At 36.0% G+C, this 23435-nt stretch overlaps 1 protein-coding gene across 1 annotated transcript in view; it reads right to left on the bottom strand.

The window, feature by feature from the left end:
- The window catches only part of LOC124614905, a 249727-nt gene that overhangs the window by 5230 nt on the left and 221062 nt on the right, over positions 1-23435 (bottom strand). The window contains exon 4 of the mRNA XM_047142983.1: positions 2548-2669. Coding sequence (XP_046998939.1) covers positions 2548-2669 — 122 coding nt within the window. The remainder of the gene's footprint in view (positions 1-2547; positions 2670-23435) is intronic.

Raw genomic sequence — 23435 nt, 5'->3', positions numbered from 1 at the left:
GTAAATGTAGCTGAACTAAGTTGTTTCATGGACACGTCAGAACTGAAGTTCCTACCCTATTTATTATTTCCTCACCATGTGTTACATGTATCAGTGGTGTAGTACACCTTGATATGCTGAACAGAATATATTGTGTCTTTTTAAAAATGAGCATCAGACCATTCGCATAAAGCCAGTCAATGATACTTTTAATAATTTTGCTTACCATTTCTTCTATTTCGGTATGTATGCTTGGATTGCTTACAATAACAGTGTCATCTGGAATAAGAACTAATTCTGCTTGTTCTATATTAAACAGAATGTTACATATTTGAAGAGCAATGGTGGCTTTGGGGAACCCCATAAGTTATTTCTCCCTGGTCAGAATTATGTCCCTGGACTAAATACGAATTTCAGTTTTCTTTTGGTTAGATATGAAATCATCTATTGGCTGACTGTATCGTATCATCAATACCTGAAAAATCAATTTATCTACAAGAATGCTCTGCTTTGCACAGTCAAATGCATTAGATAGGTCACAGAAAATACCAACCAGCATTGTTTAATTATTTAACGCTTGTAAAATCTGGTGAGTGAACACGTAAATAGCATTCTCAGTAGAGCAGCACCTCTGAAATCCAAAACTGTGATTTACTGAGGATATTACTGTTGCTAAGGTGAGATGCTATCCTAGAATACATCACCTTCTCAAAAATTTTGGAAAATGATGTCAGTAGTGAACAGGCCAGTAGTTGTTGCTATCTCTCTTGTCAGCTTTCTGAAAAAGGGGTTTAACAATGGTATATGGCAGCTTCTCTGGAAAAACACCTTGAATTAGTGATGCATTAAGTATTTTGGATAAGACTGGGCTTATCATTTGATAACAAGTCTTCAGTACTCTATTAGAAACACCATGAAAACCAGATGAGCTTTTGTGTTTGAGTCATAACATTTATTTGGTCACCAGCATAGGATATGTTGTGCATATGCAATAGTCTTCCTAATTTGATTCCAAAAGGACTGTTGTAATCTTTCCATCTATATAAACTTTAAATAGGTATGAAGAAAGAGGCAAGTCAAGAGACAATAAATGGTAGCATCACCACCCAAGTGATTTTATCAAGGCATTGGTAATCTCTTGTAGGGGACATAACACAATATACTAACAAGTTTCATGGAGATTATCTATTGATATCTACCATCTTTCAAGGTGAACATCATTTATTCAGTTGACAATCTGTTTTGAAGTCCATGCTGTTTTACATTGAGAATGTTTTCCTATATTAAATGCTTATAAATGTTGTTATACATCCCTTTCTCATATTTTTAAATGCTGACAACAGCAAGATGGAGTGAGCTGTCCTTAACTGTTGTTTTATCTCTTTTTTACAATCTGGCTTGATTAAAACATTTTTAAGTTTGTGAGGGAAAAACAACAATGAGATTCAGTGTTTAGTAACTTACTATATTTTAAATCACATTTGTTGCATCTTGGATTTGTAATATATCAACTCACTAAATATTGAATCACTTTGTTGTGCCATTTTCCCATAGTGATTTAAGAACTCTTTTGGCAAGCCAGATCTTAAAAAGGGGCTAAAAACTTATTTATTATTGTTTATTTTACAACTGACTCTGTAGTAAGCACTGAAATATTTATCATTAAGAGAATTAATAATACTAATAGTTAAATTTTGAGAGATGATATTCTGTACTTAGAAATTGCAGGTCAGCTACTAATATGCTGTTAAAATCTCCATTTTCTCAGATTTTCAGAAAACAGTAATGAAAAGCAGCTTTTGTCTGGGGATGTTTATGATCAGTTCACAAAGTAACTTTGACAAAATTTCTTACATCCACAATGTGTTGTTTTGTCACATGTTTCACAATGTTCAAAACTGATCCCAACTTGTGCTGGCGAGCTTATTTTTCATTGAAAACATATGCATTTTGACACACTAGAGACTTTGTTTAAATCTCTCAATACCATTTGTGATGTATTTTACTTCATAATCATCAGTGTTCCATGATGTTACATATAGTCTGTGTAATCCTGGATTAATTTTTAAGACAACCATTCTTACTATACTACAGAATACCCAATATTTTTCTCCTATGGTAGGAATACTGTGTGTGTCTTACTAATTTGTATTTTACAAATAAGGAATTGTTTTAACTTTTCCATTCATGTTTCATATATTACTTCAACAATTTTCCTTTCCTTGTCATTAACAATATCAGTCACAAGATAGACCATGAACGCTGATGAGTTTTCCTTACATTCTACATGCTCTCAGTGTACTTTACTGTTCTGCTGTTATATAAACACTGACATAAAAGTCTATTAATCTATCATGTTCCTGAAATACTCAAATTTATCATCTTACTAGTAAAGTTAAAAACTGATTTAGTTTAACTATCTACCTGAATGTCCCATGAAAAGTAAGGCCATTTTCAATGGGGTGTACAACATATTTAGGTAAACATATTGGTTTATTTCTGATGAAGTTGTGGCCAGGTAAGAGTCTACTTACTATAGTGTGTAGAAAATACTTTCCTGATACTTACACAAATATTACAAATTTGATGTAGGCTGCACAGACTCAAAAAAACTTGGTTATGGTCTTCAGATGCATAACCAATGCTTCTGCACTTTTGTAAGATTTGATCCAAAACAGGGCAACCAGTTTCTGTTAAGCATAAATAGAAGTTACATGTAAGCCACCCATTTTGCATAACATAAGTGTAAAACTCAGTAAAGAAACAGTTAATGTAACACCATATAATTGAAATGGGTGTAATTTTTTGCTTAACAAATGGAATAATGTTTAGTGTACTGTAAAGAGACCCCTTACTCTAACATTACCTTTATTCAACAGAAGTTATCGATACCAAAAATATTTTCGAATCTTGTATCAGTTCATATTATCTCATCTGTTTAACTAAAAGAATTTCATATGATTTTGTATATAATGTATTATATTTTGTGATATGTACTAACTCTGTATGTACAGCCAAAATTACTCTTCTTTTAGAAACATTTGAAATTACGAAATATTCGGCACACTTAAAATTCCTATTATTAATTGCACAATAAAATAATGATATAACTTGGTGAAAATTTTTCTTTTGTCAAAAAAGTTTATAAACTCTTAGGAATATTGTTAGTACTGCAGAATGAGTTAGTAGTGGGCATGTCTTGAATGTGATTTGGCATGTTTTAAATTTTGTCAATAACAATGGAATTTTCTATTTAGAATTGGAGATTGTAAGGACGGTGTGATATAGGGAATTTTCGATTTAGAATTGGAGATTGTAAGGACGGTGTGATATAGAAAAATGTGAAAAAAAATCAAGATAAAAACAGGCAATTCTTCAATAGTTATCATGTCATTTGGAACCTAGATAGTCAAAAATTTCAGCCTCAAGAACCAACCCCTAGAGCTGAAGTTCTGGATCCAAATATGAGAAAAGAAGCTAAGTAAAAAAGTCTTTTTTTAATTTTACTCTTCTTGAAGCTTATTGAAAGAGTTAATTTTGAAATGAGTGAAAATCAACAGGTGATGTGAGGGAGGGTAAAGAAAAGTTGGTGGGATCAATTGACTGGTAATGAAGTTTTGTCTGCTACAGAAGAAGAAGGGACAGTGACTTGTGCCATTTGCAGTTTACGTATAAATGAACTTCTGATCACTCAAAGAAAGAAGACTGAGATCTGCACAACAAAGTCGTATCAACAGTGACAGGAGACTACCAACAATGACGGACTGGATGAAATGAAAAAAGACTTTACGACTATAACGAGGGACATAAAACAAGGAAAGATAAGTACAAATTATTTGTGAAATTAATTCGTTCATGGACTCATCTGGTTGCTAACGAATTGAATACAGGCGAGGGTAGTAGGAATGTAGAAGTGAAAGCTGTGGGACCCAGTCAGGACATGTTTGAGCTGAGTGAAAGTGTTCAGCAAAGAAACATTAAAAACTGATATTTTGCAGTTAATTTTGACAAAACTAGAGGAAATGAAGAGAGATAACAATAGCAAATTTCGTGCAGCTAATGATCAGTTAACCAAAAAATTTACTTCACTACATGGACAATTAAATGACTTGAAAACTGAAAACAATAGTCAAATAGATGGGGTACAATACCAAACAGACCAACTTAGTAATCAGGTTTCAGAGATAAAAAATGGGTTGTCAGGGGGGTTAAAAGTTGTGAATGAAAAAGTTCATGTTTGGAAAATGAGTTTATTGTCGAAGCTGCAAGACAGATGAAGAATGTTAATGGCATCAGAGTCAGATAGAAGGCTATAGCAGAAAAAACGGAACAGTGTTTCAGTAGTTTAAAGCAAAAAACTTTAAATGTTGAAAACAATTTGCAAATTAATGTAAATGTTTCAGATCAAAAAATTTCAGCAGTTCAGGAAAATTGTATTCACCAAAATCTGTATTCAAACAACAGTATTGCATGGTTCAACACTCCTATCAGAAGTTTTCCATCAGATAATTTACGTCCAGTGGATTTTCTGCACCACTGTAGAGATAGTTTTGTGTCAGGCATGAGTGACAATCAAAAAATTAAATTTGTTGAAAGATGTCTTGAAGGTGAAGCTCTGTCTTGGGTAAATTTAAATTTAAGTCAGTGGAAAACACATCAAAGTTTGGAAAAAAATGTTAAAAAAATTTTGGTCAGGAGCTAAACAGGGAAGAATTAAAAGTGAATTTTTGAATGGTCCTAATTAAAGGAATAGGGATGGTACTCTGAAAGAGTTTTTTAAGGATCAACTTAAGAAATTGGCACACCTTGAAAAAACCATTTGACAAAATGAAATTGATTGATGCACTGAAAAGTAGATTACCAGAAAGGTTGCAGTGGGATTTAGTACACAGACCTGACAATTGTCTTGAACAATTTTTACAATATGTTGACAGGCTGGATAGGGCAGGAGAATGAAGTATGTACCATAACAGTTGGAATGATAGAGATCACAATGGTAATAACTAGAGAAACAATGGTAATGGTCTCTTCTATAAGGGTCAAAACGTTAACAGACAGAAATTTTGAACAACAGGAGAATAGGAATAATGGGGATAACTGAAATAACAGTGTTAATAATTTTCCACAGGTATCTGACATTAAACAGAAGGAATATCAGATTTCTTATTTATGTTTTGATCAAAAGTTTTGGGATACTATGTTTAATTATGGTGATGTAGATAAAAAAATCACAAATCACAATGTGAGAGTAATGAGAATTTTGATGTAGTATGTACTAATGATTTTTTCTCTTGCTCAGAAAACAGTGTTATTGGTGTATGTAAATCAGGTGATGACTGTATTGGATCAGAATTAGGTGATATTTTTTATGTAGATGTGAATGAGAGCTGTGAAATAACTGAGGTTGGTAAGCCTGAGATTTATAGCTTATCACAAATGAATGGAGATGCTGATAGAGATGAGACTTGTGTTGTTAATGACATTGTTGATGAAATAATTTTGGAGAAATATGGTGATGACAGTAATGATGATGATGATGATGATGATGAGTATCAGATATTTGTGGAGTTTAAGAATAATGAAGTTTCAGAGTTATTTTTGAATGATGTTGTCAATACAGATAATATAAGTGTTGTATGTGATAATGTAAGTGAGAGTCATGGAATACTAATCCAATAAAAGCAGTTTTTCATTAATGTCATCCAGAGTAATGATCCAGACGGTAAAGGTGAGTCATATGAAAGCTGAGAGAATAAATGAGGAAACTTTTTGAAGTTCTTTTGGAACCAGATTGATGATAACATAGATGAAGGTGAATTCTGAAATAACTTAGCTGTGGTTAGTCAGAATTTATATCCAGATTGGTGGAATGAAATGAAAGAAGATCTAAGTAAGAAGTGTAATTTTGACAGTAATATATTTTGTGTTCTTTCTGTAATAAATGATGTTACTTGTGCTATGAAATCCATTCATTGTGTTCAGTCTTTATCTGATAACATGATTAACGAAAGTAATGCTATGATACCAGTAAAGTTGATAAGACCCTGTAAAGATAGTGTGGATGTAGCATTTGATGAAATAGAAAGTGATCTTTTATATGAAGTGTGTAATAGCAGAGAAGACAATTCAGATTTTGGGTGTCCTTACATTAAAATTAAGATTGATGAGTGGGAAGGGAACTGTTTGATTGGTAGAGGTAGCCCAATTTGTGGTATATCCAAACAATTTAAAGACAAGATTAAGTATAGTAAGCATTTTGTGGGAATGCTGGTTGTAGGCAGAAAGATAAGAGGAGCTAATGGTAAGTAAAGCAGATTGCTAAAACGTCAAGTGCTGTTAACTTTTAGCATAGAAGACAAGATCTTTGAACATGGATGGTTAGTGGCCCCTAGTCTGCAAGAAAATATACACTATTTTTGCAGATTCATACGACTATATAATCGTGTTTTGTTTATCAGGAATGTAGTATGTAAGATGATGTAATTTCTAAAGTTCTGTCTTTGCTATTGACTGAGTTCAAATCTATGATACACTATATAATTATGTTTTATAATAGATTTGTGCTTTAGAATTTGACACGTATTGCCATGGGACTAAATGAGTACATCCTTTTGCAATTTTGAAAAGGGACAATGTTCATAATTTGTACTGTAAAAATTAGGAATAGTATCTTAGTATATCTGTGTGTATCACCTTGTTAGTTCATCTTTTCATTGCATTTTACTCTCTTTATTAAAGCTTCATATACAAACACTTTTTAATCTCATCTGACATAAATCCTACACAATTGCTTTTGGAAGATAAATAGAAAGAGCTTATGCCATGTGATGTGAAGAAGGTATTGAACAGCATATTTAGTACACAAAACAATGTTTCAGGATTTGATGTGAATGCTTGACAGGAAGTTACCTATCTGTTGGAGCATGTGATAAGAACTCTAGGGACAGAACTGAAAGATGTGGGCAGATCCACTCCAAACGCTGCTGTGTAGCTTTACCCTGCTGGACCAGTTGATTTACAAGAGATCATAGATGTTGGGTAATGTAATCAGGCGCCTGTCAATTACATCAGTGTTGTGACTAAGATTTGTAAATTGTTAGTCAAGACTGCAAAGACAGTGTTATTTCACATAAATGTATGTTTTTTCAACTAGGGTGATTAACTTCCCAATACATTATGTAACTTTAAATCAGTATGTATTTTTTTTATCAATTGTAAATGAATCTTCTAGGTCTCTACATATGTATATTACTCTGTATGGACAATTAGCAAATAGTGTGGAAGACATTTACTAGTGTAGACAATACAACAAGATATATACATGTCTGCTTTCATGCACTGATTTTGGTTCTCAAGCTACTGGATTATGTCAAATTCAAAGCTAATTATGACTCTGCTTACCCCTGTTTATCCTGAGTACCGCAATAGTGTATCTGATTGCAACTTGAGTTGTGGGAATACTATGTTTAACTCTGTTAAGATGTGATCGGATGTGTTTTAAATTTTGGCAGTAACAATGTAATTTTCAATTTAAAAGTGGAGATTGTAAAGACAGTGTGATATAGAAAAATGTGAAAAAAATCAAGATAAAAACAGGCAGTTCTTCAATAGTTATAATGTCATTTGGAGCCTACAATGCCAAAAATTTCAGCCTAAATAATCAACCAGTAGATGTGAAGAACTGGTGCCAACTACAAAATAAGATAAGTAAATAGTCTTTCTTATATCTTACTCCTCTCAAAGCTTATTGAAAGAGTTAATTTTGAAATGAGTGAAAATCAACAGTTAATGTGAGAGGGACACAAACACTGAATATTGGAAACATAGTGTGGATATATTAATTATAAAGCTTTAATATGGAGATTAGATGGACCTACTGGCAGTCAAGGAAGCATGCAACGGTGCAACAGTCTGTTTAACAATTAAAACTATAGTACCAGAATTGACTTGTCAATACTAGAAGCAGAAGCTATTTGCAAGAAGTGTGGATTAGATATGGCTTACATATGAACATGAACAGTCCTTGCACAATAGGGCTGTGCAGCAGCTAAACAAGTTTCTGATCTATTTTGGAGAAGATTCATATGGAGACTGTCCAGTTGGTGGAACCAGGAGGTGAAAGTACGCAAAGCATGGGCTTCACCTTCACAGAAATGTAGATTTTGCAGCTTGATAACTGAGAAAATAATGGACAGGAGAGGGGCTCTCAATGTCATACTGCTAAATTCCTACTGTTTGTACTATCAGAGGCATACAAGTTTAGGTTATCCTGTTGTTCAGACAAGTACCACTGATAAAGATTCAGAAATTGGAATAAAGAAAGACGTAAAGAAGAACTGAGAAATTTCTGATGTGAACAGCTGAAATACTTGGATATGGCAACATCCAAAAGAGAACTTCACATACCTATCACCAATACCACAACCATCATATTTCACATGCCATCCACTCACTTACATCACTCACTGTATTCAGATGTGTGATCTATTTGTTACCTGGGCACTTGTTTTGTTTTGATATACTGACTGGATTCACAATGGTTTTCTTGATAACCATCACTTGCTTTGAACTTTGTGATGATGAAGCTGTCAGTAGAGTACGTAATGAGTGTGTTTATTACAGCCTTAGTTTATTTGTTAAGCATATTTATGTGGTTCATTCTAGGAGCGCCTTCTATAGTGAAAAATGGACTGTAGGGATAAGAAAAAATAAAAAAAGGATATTTCTTAATACTTAAAATTGACATATGTTGAAAAGTTACCCACCAGAATTGAACAAAATGGTAGCCTATTTATAAAATAAAATAAATTATGAATCGAGTTAATCCTAGAAGACAATCTCCTGCCTTGACAATTTTGTGAACAATCTCAAAAAATGTTAATATAAGTTAAGGTTGTTCAATAATCTTTTCCCTTTACACCAAAACGCACTTAATGAAATAAAATATTAATAATCATATATCTGACAGCATCAAAGGTAACAAAAATGGAAATTGCTGGATAGAATAACATGTAATATACAAGAAAAGCAACTGCTCAGAGTTGACTGACGTGTGATGCATAGAAATACGCAACAGAAAAAAGAACTTATACAAGCTTTTGAGGTCTTGCTCTTTCTCTGGTTGAAGTGCACACACTCTCATACACAAAACCACACACACATTCAAATGCACATGCACATGGCAATGGTGAGACTCACTCTCGAGTCAAGAAATTTCAAAAGCTCTGAAGCTAGTGCAAATACTGTTTACTGTTGCATGTTTCTATGTGTCATACATTAGTCAGTGTCAAGGGTAAGTAAGTTAAACTACTGAGCAATCACAACCTTAATAATTATAGGACTCAGATACAAAAAACTAAGTGGAATAACATCCTGCTTCAAAGTGAGAATTTTCAGGACGCATTTCAATATTGATTAACATAGTTGTAAACATTTTTGAAATCTATTGCCCTAAGTTAGTGAAGCAAAATAAAGCAACAAGAAGAATACATCACTCTGCATCTAAGTATAAGTCATACACATTGACTGTATAGATGACTAAAATATTAATTATGACTTATTATAACAGATATGAAAACTGTGGTGTAGATACAACCAAATCCATAGAATTGAAAAGAAGAACCAGGACATAAATTATATTAGGTATGTTCTAGGCTAATGACAGCATCAACAACTCATACAAAATGTAAAATGTTGTGAAGGCCAAATAGGGTAGAAGTAAGTATTGTAAAAGTGTGTCAGATACTGTTAATATAATACTAAATAAATTTAATGATCATTTTATTAGGGCTGATGGCGTGCACAGTACCACTGCAATGGAATTCAATTGTAAATACGACAAAATTGAGTACATGAAATATACTGAAAATGCCTTACAACATTTTGAAAATATAATTTTTTGCTATCAATGAAGAGAGGGTAAAATAAATGACATCACAAAATAAATTTCAAAACTATGTATCCAAATCAAGAAGACATTTATGGTCTATCTAATTTTGTAACTTAAAAATTGAGGACTTAATAGTGCAACCATAAATTGGATCTTTTCTAATGGCTATTTTCCACCATGTTGCCATTACCACAGTTCCTTAATAGAAATCCTATCAAAATTAATAGAACACTACATGCACCTCCAAATCCATAGTCATCTGTCAACGAACAACATTCTTAACAACTCTTAGTATGGTTGCAGACCTGTCTTCTCAGCTATGAAGAGGTGAAAATATTGTTTCTTTTACTTTATTTTCATTTAAATCCAGACTGTTCGTAATTACCACACTTGTGAACTTTAGTAATGCTTTTGACTATGTCAGACATTGAACTCTGTTAAAATATTCTTCTATTATAAAGGCACAGAACTGTCAATGGTTAAACCTTATAAAACTGATAGAAAAAATAATACATTTATTAATAACACATTAATCATTCTATGCATCATATGAGATGTTAGATAAGCTTCTGTCCTGAAGTCTCTAAAATTGCAAATATTCTTTTCAATCTATTCATAAATGACAATGGTAGTGTATCAACTAAACTTTTTGGTATTTACCTTGATCGAAAGCTAACATGAAGAATTCACACAACTACATGTGTACAAAATTAGTTCAAGTCACCTGCCTGCTAAGCAAATTACAACAACTGTAAGTGACAGGCTACTGCTTAGCCCTTATTATGCATTTTTGTCAATCATCTAACCTATGGTTTACTGTTAAAGGGCAATTCCTTGGCAGTGAAAGGTATTTTTAAGTGGCATAAAAAAGTAGTCAAGTGCATGTCTGGAGCAAGGAAGTTTGAATGCTTCAGACCATATTTTTTTTTAAAAAAAAACTTGAAATACTGACTATTACATCTCTTTATATACTAAATTATTTGGTGCATGCCAAGATGAGCGTGCAGAAGCACAAACAGCTACAGTCTGTATAAAGGGTGTGCAGAAATTCCTATTACAAACTTCTAGGAGTGTGGAATGAGTATATAATATTCTGAATATGAACTCATGATCAGAAACATACCATTCCTGTACTGTGATGGTTTCAATTCAGATGTTCAACTCATCCGCTTGTTCTTGAGGGACTGAATTAGGTGTGACACAGTACGATTATTAGGTAACAATTCGAAAGGAAACACTATGAAACATTAATTTATGACTTAAGCACATTTGTTTGTATTAACACTTAAACATTACATGTTTACATCATTCCAAAACAAAAAAGTATCCAGAATACTGTATGTATAGAACAGTACTGATACATTACAGCAGTGGCTAGGTGTGGCAACCACCACTATTGTTACAGACATTGTATCTACTTAACATGCTCTGATATACATTCTCCATCCCATTTGGCATCTCTTCAATTTCTGGTACAGCACCCAGAACTTGTGCCAGAGATCTTCCTCTCTCTCTACCCTTTGCAAGTGATACAGATGTAATTGTTGGTCACACAGAACATCCTAGACGATACTGTGACTTATACCCATTGCACACAGAATTGTTCAACTACTCATCAATGGGTCCTCTTCAACATGATGCAGTACATCTGCTTCAAATTTGGATGTGCAGCATTGCCATAGAGCAGCACAGTCCTGCCTCTTCATGCTGAAGTTACCTGTTTCTCAGAGCCACTACATAACATGGGCAAATGTTTGTGTGATGACATGCTACATTGCAGAAAATGTTTATGATACAGCTGACTAGCAGCTCTTCAGTTACCTTGAGCTTTGAAATACACAAGAAGCATTTCTATGTATTCTGAAAACATATATCAAACCGTATTTACTGTATTGAAGATGCACAGACATTGAATAGGTTTCACAGCAAAACAGACATTTAGTGACACCAGGTGACCATCTGACATAGTGTACATCATCCTGACTACCCTATAGTATATGAGGACTAGCAACTCTTGAAACTTTTCTCTTTCCCTCATTTGACATGGACACCTTACATATCTGAACTGAAACAGTTGTAGACCAGAAATGGTACATTTCCAGACATGGGTTCCTACTGAAAATATTGTGTGCTCACTCTTCTGTACAGGCCCTAGAAGTTTGTAACAGAAATTGCCAAGGACCCTGTATATCCAAATCACACATCACATGCAGATTATTGACATCTGAGTTACAAAATTTAAAAAGACACAAAACAGTTAAATGTGTCAAGGAAAATTTAATCAAGGAAATTAATAAATTATGAGACAGAACAGCTGTCTGATACTCCATTTATAAGGAAAAAGTTTAGTACTGCTTACAGACATACACAAAAGTGAAAATGATGATATTATCACAGGTTTCAGAATTGTTAGGTAGTTCCACATGGTTGAGAGAGAGATAGGCTGAGGAAGGTTAAAAGGAAGGGCAAGTTACTCAGATACCAGGATGAGAGGGACCAATATGTAGTGAGGATAAGGCAGACAAAGATGAAGTGGGTACAACAAAGAGAGTGGGAGGTTGGAGATATTACATTAGAAACTGCTGTGCCAGCTTCTCTGCAAATATGTTGATGACAGACTGAGAAGTAAAAATAAATTAGGAGGAAGCACAATGAGTAATGCAATTAAGAATTAGGACAGAAGACCGAGAATGGGGGAACAAATAGAACAAAGATGAAAAAACAAAAGCAATAAAGGAAACAAAAGAAATGCATTAAATGAAAAACATAATAATATAATGCAACAAAAGAGAAAGAGGGGGAGTATGTATTAGCAGACATTAAGTCTAGGAGGATGTCAGGATATGAGGATGTGTTGGAGGGCAGGTTTCCAGTTCTGGACTTCAGGGAAACTAGTATTGCATAGGAGCATTCAAATAGCCTGTGTGAAATAACAATCACTCAAGTTCACTGGTTCTTCCTTTATGGTATACTCAGCAACTGGATACTCGGTGTCCCCAAAGTGGACAGTTTATGTAAGCCCATTCATGTGTTCAGACAGCGTAATGGTAATGATGATTACATAAAATGCTGTGCAGTACAGATAAGTTAGTTGATAAAAAACATGTATGGTGTGGGATTCAGGCTTTGTTGGCGAATTTCATTGATGAAATCTTCTCAAGTTATCAGCTGAGTTGTGTGGCATTATGCTATTGCAATGTTTAAACAAATTTCTTGCCCATCATTTTAAGTGGAAGTCTTGGATTCAGTTCATCCCTTTACAGCCACTGGACCACAGGCTCCTATGCTGCGGACCCAAAGGTGAGTCAATCACTTGGCTCCAGCAACACAGTTGTGGCAAGTGATTGGGATTTGGGTGGGAGGGGGAGGAGGGAGGGGGGAGGGGGGAGAGGGAGGGAATAGTGGAATGGAGTCCAGACATCAAGTGCTGGTGCTGCCTGTCTATTCTAACTGCTGCGTCTGCCACTTTCACATCTGAACATTCATGATGTATTTTGATAACACCACATTCTGAACCCAATTGCATACTGCTGTCGCAACTGAAGATCCTCTAGCATTATTATTTCCACAGCCTCCTTGAAGACAAAATCCTGAAACCTGTAGGAAAGGCATAGCACCTTCCTTAGTTTGGAATCTAACATGCATCATTTGATGATGCTGTACTTTGCAACAACACTGTGAGATGCATTGCTGTGTCTGACCAATGTACTGCCTGTCACACTCATAACCAGTGTTGTAGACAGCAGGTGCCCATAGCCCTAGCTGATCTTTGATTGACCCCAAGTATATTCTTGATTTTAATCATTGTGTGGGATTTTTTAAATTTATTTATTTATTTATTTATTTTATTTTTCCACCAAAGTCCTGGCAACCTTAGCTGTGGGTAGCCTTGCATTTGGAATTAATAGATGTGCCAGGTACACACATTCTGATGAGGCCAGGCAACCAGCTGTCATGCTTCTTGCCCTCCTGTGTGAGGGTTAGTGAGATGTTTCTTCTTCTGGATTGTTTTCTTCCTTCTTCTAACTCAGCAGGAAAGTGCGTCTTATTTGTGTTCTGTTCTTGCATAAGATTTCATGTTATTGCTGGCAGACTTTCCATGTTGCGTAAGACTCATGCTCTGTGTACCAAGGTGGTTAACAGGTATTTCTGAATTGTAGTTTCTTTATAACTATAATCATCATTAGCTGTTTAAGATACAGTTTTTGATAAATGGGCCTCCTCTAGACCTTTCATGCATATGGTCTTCAGCAATAGTTTCTGCTACTGTGTGTCTCTAATGTCACTCATCCACTGTCCTTGAAATCATAATCTTGGTCTATTTCCAGGAAGGTAGCAATGAAGTTCCTTGCTGTCTCTATCACCCATTCAACTGGCCTACATGTCCCATTCACCTCCATTTCAATTTCATTACAACCATAATCATGTTTTCTACTCCAGTATGTTCTCAGATTGGTTTGTCTGTTTCCTTGTCTTTGCTAATAATTCCAAACATACATCTCACCTTTGGTCACTGAGAAACTCTCATTTTATATATTTTTTTTTACTGGAAGTTTATGTCCCACTGCCATAAGACAAAACTCTTAATACACACAAATGGTAAATTTACCATTTCTTTGATTTAAAATATTGTTTACTTTCACAAGAACACCCCAACCATATTTCTTTTTTTTTCCTTTACAGACCATCCATCCATTGTCTTCAACTGCCCTAATGCAAAAAGGTAGTCTTCTTATACGTCTTCATTACTGTCTTCTATTGATTTTCTATTGTTTTGATTTTGCTGTACTGATAATAAATTATTTAACATATTTTCAGGCTTACATTCAATCTTGCTATATTATGTTCTTCTGTTCATTATTGAAATTTCCTACACTAAATGCAAAAAGTACGGCAACATGAAGGTGGTTCCAATATGTTTCATCACATATATTCTACTTCAGTTTCATGGAGGTGCTGCTGAGAATGGTTCTAATGTGGAATCACCTAGCCAGGCTTCTCATCCATTTTTGAAGAAACTCTAATCTGATGAAGTCTAATGTAAGCTCTAGTACTGATAGATTTCCTACTCTCTTTAGAACAGTCAGTACAGATTTGTCAAAAGCCACCTCAGAATCTGTAAATCCCCACATATGGTGGAAACTGGTAGTTGCTGCTCCATTCTATAATTTTGTTCATTTTCTGTAAGGTTAAAACCTTTTGCTATATAAACTTCTATAGTCAACTTATTCCTTTGGCTGATTAAAATTCAGTGTTTTTCTATGTAGTTGCATGGGTTACAACAACACTGGTGATGCAAAACTCAATTCACACTTCTTTTCACATGACCTCCTCAAAGCGTGCAACAACTAAAATTCTGGCCCTACAGTATGTAAAACTGTTAAATGGTTGATGGCTTCTATCTGGTCACTCATTAACCAGTTTGGTGTGGCAATAGAAGAGAGCAACAAGAAATATGAAGTTTTAAACTTCACATTTATGAAATCATTCATGCAGGAGGAGTGTAGAAATATACTGTCATTTGACCATCACACAGACTCCCATACAGAGGACTTAGTAACAGTTATCCTTGTAATGGAGATGCATCTGAAAGAGTTGAAAACAAATAAGTTACCAGGTCAGGATGGAATCAAAGTTCAGTTTTACAAAGAGTACTCTATGGCATTGGCCCCCTACTCAACTTGCATTTTCCTTGAATGTCTCACCTAGCTCAAAGTCCCAAGTCACTGGAAAACGTGTAGGTGACTCCTGTACATAAGAAGGTGAAGGAACAGATCCACAAAAGTACAGACCAATATCCATAACACCAGTTTGCTCCAGAATTCTTGAACATATTCTTAATTTGAATATTTTCTTGTGAAAGAAAGGATTCTGCTCACAGATTAGCACAGATTCAGAAAGCATCGCTCACCTGAAATTCAGTTTACCCTTTTCACTCATGATATCCTGCTAGCTACAGATAAAGGGCAACAGACAAGTTCCATATTTCTAGGTTCCTAAAAGGTGTTTGACACAAGCTCAGATGCAGACTTTTAAAAAAGGTACAACCTTACGGAATAGGTTCCCAGATATATAAGTGATTTGAAGACTTCTTAAGTAATAGAACCAAGCATGCTGTCCTAGACAGTGAGTGTTCATCAGAGACAAGGGTATCATCAGGAGTTCCCAAGGGAAATTAGGACCATTGTTATTTTCTAAATGCTGGACATAAATGATCTGATGGACAGGGTGGACAGCAATCTACAACTGTTTGATCATGATACTGTGGCATACAGGAAGTGTCATCATTGAGTCACTGCAGAAGGATACAAAATGACTTAGACAAAATTTTTAATTAGTGTGATGATTGGAAACTTGCTCTAAATGTGGAAAAAATTATGTCAATGAATATGAGTAGGGGAAAAGAAGATCTCATAATGTTTCAATATATCATTAGTAGTGTGCTGTTTGACACTGTCATTTTGATTAAATATCTAGACATAACGTTGCAAAGAGATATGAAATGGAATGAACAGGTAAGGATTGTGGCAGGGAAGCTGAACTGTCAACTTCAGTTTATTGAAAGAAGTAGGGTCCATCTGCAGAAAACGCTACTGATACTCATTCTTGAGAACTACTTGATTATTTGTGATCCCCACGAGATCAGGTTTTGGGAAAACATCAAGGCAATTCAGATGTAGGCTGCTGGATTTGTTATTGGCAGATTCAATCAACATGCAAATATTACAGAGATGCTTTGGAAACTCAAATGGGAATCCCTGAATGGAAGATGACACTCTTTTAGAGGAACTCTATTGTGGAAATTTAGAGACATTTGAAATTTATTGCAGAACGTTTCTACTGCCTCTAATGAACATTTCATGTAAGGGCCATGACCATAAGATATGAGAAATCAGGGCTTGTACAGGGGTATACTGACAGTCGTTTTTCCCTCACTGTATTTCTGAGTGGAACAGGAAAGGAAACAACTAGTAGTGGTACGACATGCCTTCCATCCCACACTGTATGGTGACTTCTGGAACATGTATGTAGATGTAGATGTAGATGCAGATGTTGACAAAGAGTTAGAGGCAGACTGCATTAATATGTACTAGTTTCATAACTCAGTCAGTCGGCAGCTTCATTCCATTTTGTTATAGTTTATTAGGAATGCCCAGAGTTTGTTGACAAATAATCTTCCTTTCCTTATGAATCACACACATTGTCAGTAAGTACCAACATCCAGAATATTCTGACTATAGAAGTATAAATTTAATTCTCCATTTTTCATCATATAGGTACATAACATACTTTATTTAATTTTACCAGGATGATGTAATTTTTAACTTTTTACTTCCATGGATCGCCTGAAAGATACTTGCCAGTGCCGTTTGAGCACTGCATCTACATTCTTCCTGCAACTAAATTTAAACCTTCACACACACAAGACATATGATGGGCAGTAGGTAGGATTCTACTTTCTTGCACTTATATCTAAAATATTGTGTTCAAGATGATAGATGGCCGAATAGTTCTACAATTTATGCCAAAATTCTTGAATCAGTGCGTATCCCTCCCCCCCCCCCCCCCCCCCCCTCAGATTGGACACGTAATATTTTATACATAATCATTAGTAAATAACATCACTCATAACAACATTTTATATCATAACAATAGACTTTTCTTATACATGTTTATACATACATCTTTCACTTCGACAACAACCTTTTTTTCTCTCTAGAACAATCCTTTGATGAGCATTTCTTTATTCTGTTCTTACTTTACTTTGATATTGAGATATTAGCAGTCACTTGAGGTTCTAATCAGTTCTAATATTTAAGGTTTGTGTGTATTCTTATATATATATAGGGAAACATTCCAAGTTGGAAAAATATATCTAAAAACAAAGACTCTGTAACTTACCAAAGAAAAGTGTTAGTACATTGATAGAAACAATAACAAACACACACACCAATTTCAAGTTTTCACAACCCACAGTTGGTTCATCAGGAACGAGGGAAGGAGAGGGAAAGACAAAAGGATGTGGGTTTTAAGGGAGAGGGTAAGGAGTCATTCCAATCCCGGGAGCGGGAAGACTTACCTTGGGGGGAAAAAGGGACAGGTATACACACACACACACACACACACACACACACACACACACACACACACACACACACACACACATCCATCCACACATAACAGAAACAAGCTTGTGTCTGTTATGTGCGGATGGATATGTGTGTGTGTGTGTGTGTGTGTGTGTGTGTGTGTGTGTGTGTGTGTCTGTGTGTGCGAGTGTATACCTGTCCCTTTTTTCCCCCCAGGTAAGTCTTTCCACTCCCGGGATTGGAATGACTCCTTACCCTCTCCCTTAAAACCCACATCCTTTCGCCTTTCCCTCTCCTTCCCTCTTTCCTGATCAAGCAACCATGCATTGTAAAAGCTTGAAATTTGTGTGTGTGTTTGTGTTTGTTATTGTTTCTATCAACGTACCAACACTTTCATTTGGTAAGTTACAGAATCTTTGTTTTTATATATGCACTTCCAATTGTAAACTCCAATGTTTGTGATACACGAGTAATCTACTTTCCATTCTCATTTTTTGTACTACTTTCCCTTAGTATATACTATTTTTACTATTTTTTGTAGTTTGGAGGAACTCTGGGAAAAATGGAAGTGTTCCTTTTGACACTCATAAACTTACATGAAACATAATAATGCTAGTTGTGCATATAATTCAAACTTTCCAGAATAATCCCTATACAATTTGTGACTTTTGTTGTCATTATACTGTCCCCTTCTCCTAGGATACGAAGCTATACCTTGCTTGTGGGTCAACCTTATGAGAACACTTTCTCTTTCCATTCTGGTAGGTAAGCCCCTTCATAAAAAATCCCTATTTTATATGCCATAGGCATCCTATCTCCACGTAGGTATGCCTGCTCTATACACTTCACAAATGCCAGGTATGCCCCCCTTATCCTTTCTGAGTAGGCGTCATGGTTGATTCCCTTACTATACATTCCTATGTATACTATAATTAAGTATTCTCTGGTAAAAATAAAAATCTATTCTACACTTTGTATTCACTTTTTACTGCATCATTCACTCCCTAGGGTCCTCCTCTACATCTCAACTTCTATACTCTTACTAGATACTATGTCTATATATACAATTGAAGTCCCACTATCCTACTGAGTGAGGTGGCGCAGTGGTTAGACACTGGACTCGCATTCAGGAGGATGATGATTCAATACCGCGTCCGACCATCCTGATTTAGGTTTTCCGTGATTTCCCTAAAATCTCTCCAAGCAAATGCCGGGATGGTTCCTTTGAAAGGGCATTGCCAACTTTCTTCCCCATCCTTCCTTAATCCGATGAGACCGATGACCTCACTGTCTGGTCTCCTTCCCCAAAACAACCCAACCCAACCCACTATCCTACAATTTGTCAGAGTATTTATTAAACTGACATTTCCTAATGATCATCATGATTAATGCCACTCCTGTTTCTTTTTCTTTCATTGGTCACATCTGTTCGATGTCTGTCTCCTGCTCATTACTGCTTTACTTGTGTCTAAATGTATTTTTGTGTGTATGTGGATGTGTGTTTTTAAAGTCTGATTCTTCAGCCTTCTTATCTAAATATAAGATTTAGATTATTAGAAACCATGGAAACAAGGAATGACTTCAGCAAATGGAAAGAGGGAAAAAATAGATAGGTCCTCAAATGAAAAGTAAGAAAGGAAAAAAAAAATTAAATAGATATGGTTGCTAAGATCTAAGAAGAGATGAAGATAGCCCCTAAGACAGGAAACCCTTCCCCCCCCCCCCCCCCCCCCTTCCCCAGGATCCCTACCCCTCAGGTACTTGAGTGAGAAGTCAGAGGATGTATTTTGTTAAATCGGATCCTACAGAATGGACATTTTCACCTGCACCCTTGAGTCCCTGAAAGAAATCTAGCAACCCTATGGACATGGCAAATGGTGAAGAATCAGGCACAATTGTTTACATGGATTGTATCAAAGGTGTGAAGTGTGTTTTGTGGTTGCCATGATTTATTTGCTCTTGTAAACCATGCTTTTATTTACAATATCCACCCCTTTCAAAACCTATACAAACCCTCCCATTTACATCACATCCCATAAAAGGTATAAAATACTCTATACAAAATAGAAAATTTATGCACTCTGGTGTCACAGTTGTTTCATTGGTCACCTCATATTATATTATCCATAAATACAGTATTCTCTTCATTTTATTTTATGTCGATACCTTTTTCTTTCTTATTCTGTGATTTTCTTAAATTTTCTTTATCTTGTAGTAATATCCAATTTTCTAAGCACTGTGATTATAGGATAGTTTAAGATGTTAGCAATAGATGACAGAATAGTTTAAGATTTTAAAGGAATTTGCTGTGGGAAAACTATTTTGGAAGAAACACTGAAAACAACTCAGGATCCTGCAGTCGTCACTCTGCCCATCAACTTAGAATGTTAACATCCCTGGGAGGGGGGTAGATGATTCCGCCCAGGTAACATGGATCTGATATTAACTTTCCTTGACCTCTGGTAGACCAGTACTTCTCTTTAAACTTCTTATGAAAGTCTCCCCACTGCAAAGTAGTCATCACTTCACTAGTTAATACCACCTTAGGTGAAGTTACCCTTTTGTCTACTTTAACCTGGATAAGCTTGAATTCTTTCCATAGGTCATCTTTACCTTTCCTGGTATCATTAAGTTCAGAAGATAGAATAGGAGATAAGTTTCCGAATGTTACTCTCTCGGTAACTTTACAATCCATAATTTCTTCACCCTGTTCCTCCAAACTATTTATATTTATGATACCAATGTTCATTAATTTCACTTTGAAGTTCCTTTCCACATTGTCTACTTGTGTATTAACCCTTGTAATTTGTGACTGAATTATTGGCATAAAATTATCCTGCTTATATGACTACAAGATAAAACTCGCTTTCAAAGTACTCAACCCTTTCTTTACAGCATTAAATTTAACATTAAACATATTTTCAAATGATCCTAACTTTTCATTAAGTTCTGATTCAACACTATTACATTTGTCTTCAATATTCAATTCCAACCTTTCTGTCAAATTCTGAAAATTAGGCCGAGTGGTTCTAGAATTTATGCCAAAATTCTCAAATCACTACAACATGTAGTTAAACATTGTGAGATATAAGTTATTTACAATCATTTTTGTTCTTTATCAAGACATTACATATACTTCATGTGAGACAGAAGTTATTTACAATAATTTTTACTAAAGAATTTGCTTATAGTGTAAAAACAGTGTTTCTGCAAACACAATTTAAGATTTTTCCTAAAGCAGTGCACGTTATCTGTTTCTTTTATTTTCTGCAGCAGTTTATTACACATTTTTACACCTTCATAAAAGAAGCTATTTTGAGTCTTATACCTATTTTTCCTGTCTAGGTGAAGACAGTGACTTGTTCTTGTTCTATAGTTATGAAATGGCAATTTGTACTGTAATGTTTTACATTTTTATTGATATTCACTATGATTTGGCATATAAATTCACAAGGAACAATTACAAAGTCAAAATTTTCCTTCATCTTCTCTTCCCCTGATGCAGAGTGGCAAGGCATGATAAAGCTTTATTCCATAGTGGCTCACATGTTTTTTGATTTTCTTGTTCTTTATACATGCAGGTTAATACAGATATGTGTATTGTAGTCACGAAGATCTGAATTTACATGTAAACTACTCAACTGTGTTTTTGTATGCAGTGTGGTGTCACCGCCAGACACCACACTTGCTAGGTGGTAGCCTTTAAATCGCCCGCGGTCTGTTAGTATACGTCAGACCCGCGTGTCACCACTATCAGTGATTGCAGACCGAGCACCCCCACACGGCAGGTCTAGAGAGACTTCCTAGCACTCGCCCCAGTTGTACAACCAACTTTGCTAGCAATGGTTCACTGACAAAATATGCTCTCATTTGCCGAGGCGATAGTTAGCATAGCCTTCAGCTACGTCATTTGCTACGACCTAGCAAGGCGCCATTACAGTTACTATTGATACAGTGAATATTGTATCGTTCCGAGCAACGTTCACCATTAATGGAATAAAGTTAAGTATTCCACCAGCTATGTCTGTTTTTTCTAAATTCTAATTTCCTTGTCCTGTTCCAGACCTCACGCCAGCCTGCGTGAGCTAAAACACGTGCCTTTTGGCTTCCTCTAGTAACACGGTGTTGGCTCTCCTTCCAATCCACAACATTGGCGACGAGGCAATACCGTGTTCTTAACTATCCTGCCCTGATTTACTTATGTAATGGCTTCGCCACCACCTCCAGATGTACTGTCCGAATTTTATCATTTACAGAATCAGCAGACACAGGCCTTACTGGATGCCCTTGGACAGCTCGTCCAGGGTCAACATGCAATGCAAAATGACGCGGCAGCCGCCGCTCCATCGCTAATGCAGCCACAACACGCAGTTGCACCAACTTTTCATCCTTTTGATGCTGCACTGGAAAGCTGGACGGAGTGGTCACGCCAATTTGGATTCCATCTCGCCGCCTACAGAATTCAAGGTAACAAGCGGCAGCCATTTTTGTTGTCTTTGGTCAGCGTACAAACGTACCGTGTGATAGTCAAATTATTTCCCCGACACAACGTAGCAACTCTGTCCTACGAAGAAATTTTGTCTGCATTAGATGTATATTTCAAAGAATCAGTCAATGTAGTTGCCAAATGGTATACCTTCTTTCGTACAAAACGTACGGCAGGTCAGACTAATCAGGAGTGGACTCCCTTATTCAGATACTATGGTACGTGATGCAATTGCACAGAATGTTTCTGATGTTCGTATAAGGGAACAGATTTTGAAACTAGTCAATCCCTCCCTTCAACAAGTGATGGACATATTGGATCGGCAGGACACACTTGACTTTGCTCAGGACTCATTTGAAACTTCGCCACCCATGTGTCAGGTTATCCGGCCCGCCGGGCGAGCTGCACGGAACAGTAAACAGCTCTCGCACCCGGCCGCACTGCTGCCGCCAGGCTCTCAGCCATGTGTACCACGCCGGCTAGCAAATGCAGTGCTAAAATCATGCCGTGGTGTGCTACTAGACATTCGTGTGAGAATTGCCCATCACGCCAAGCTATTTGCTTTTACTGTAATAAAAAAGGACACGTTCAAAGTGTTTGCCAGAAAAAGCTCAGATTGGAAACTCAAAATCATTCCAGGCCCTTTGCTTCGCGCTGGAATCAGAATCGAACCAAGGATACTCAGGCTCGCGAAACTTCACCCATGGAAATTCATATAGTTCATTCCACTCCGCCCAGTGCCACTCTCTCTAACAGCGACTGTGTTCATCCCACAAATAGTGTGCGTCGACATCACCGGAACTCCCGTCAACTCGCAAGTGATTTTGTACCAGTGTCAGTTCACGTTGCACAAGACAGTCGCTCTTGTCATCAGCAGGACAATAAACTTCTTGTGGACTTGGTCATTAACGGCAAAGTGATACCATTCCAGCTCGATACCGGGGCTGCAGTTTCACTGATCAATCAAGACACTTACAAACTGCTGTGCACA

The sequence above is a fragment of the Schistocerca americana genome, chromosome 1, assembly GCF_021461395.2.
Source record: "Schistocerca americana isolate TAMUIC-IGC-003095 chromosome 1, iqSchAmer2.1, whole genome shotgun sequence".
In the NCBI taxonomy this organism is placed as follows: Eukaryota; Metazoa; Arthropoda; class Insecta; order Orthoptera; family Acrididae; genus Schistocerca; species Schistocerca americana.
The sequence above is the reverse complement of the archived record's forward strand: the minus strand, read 5'-3'. Positions and strand labels throughout refer to the sequence as shown.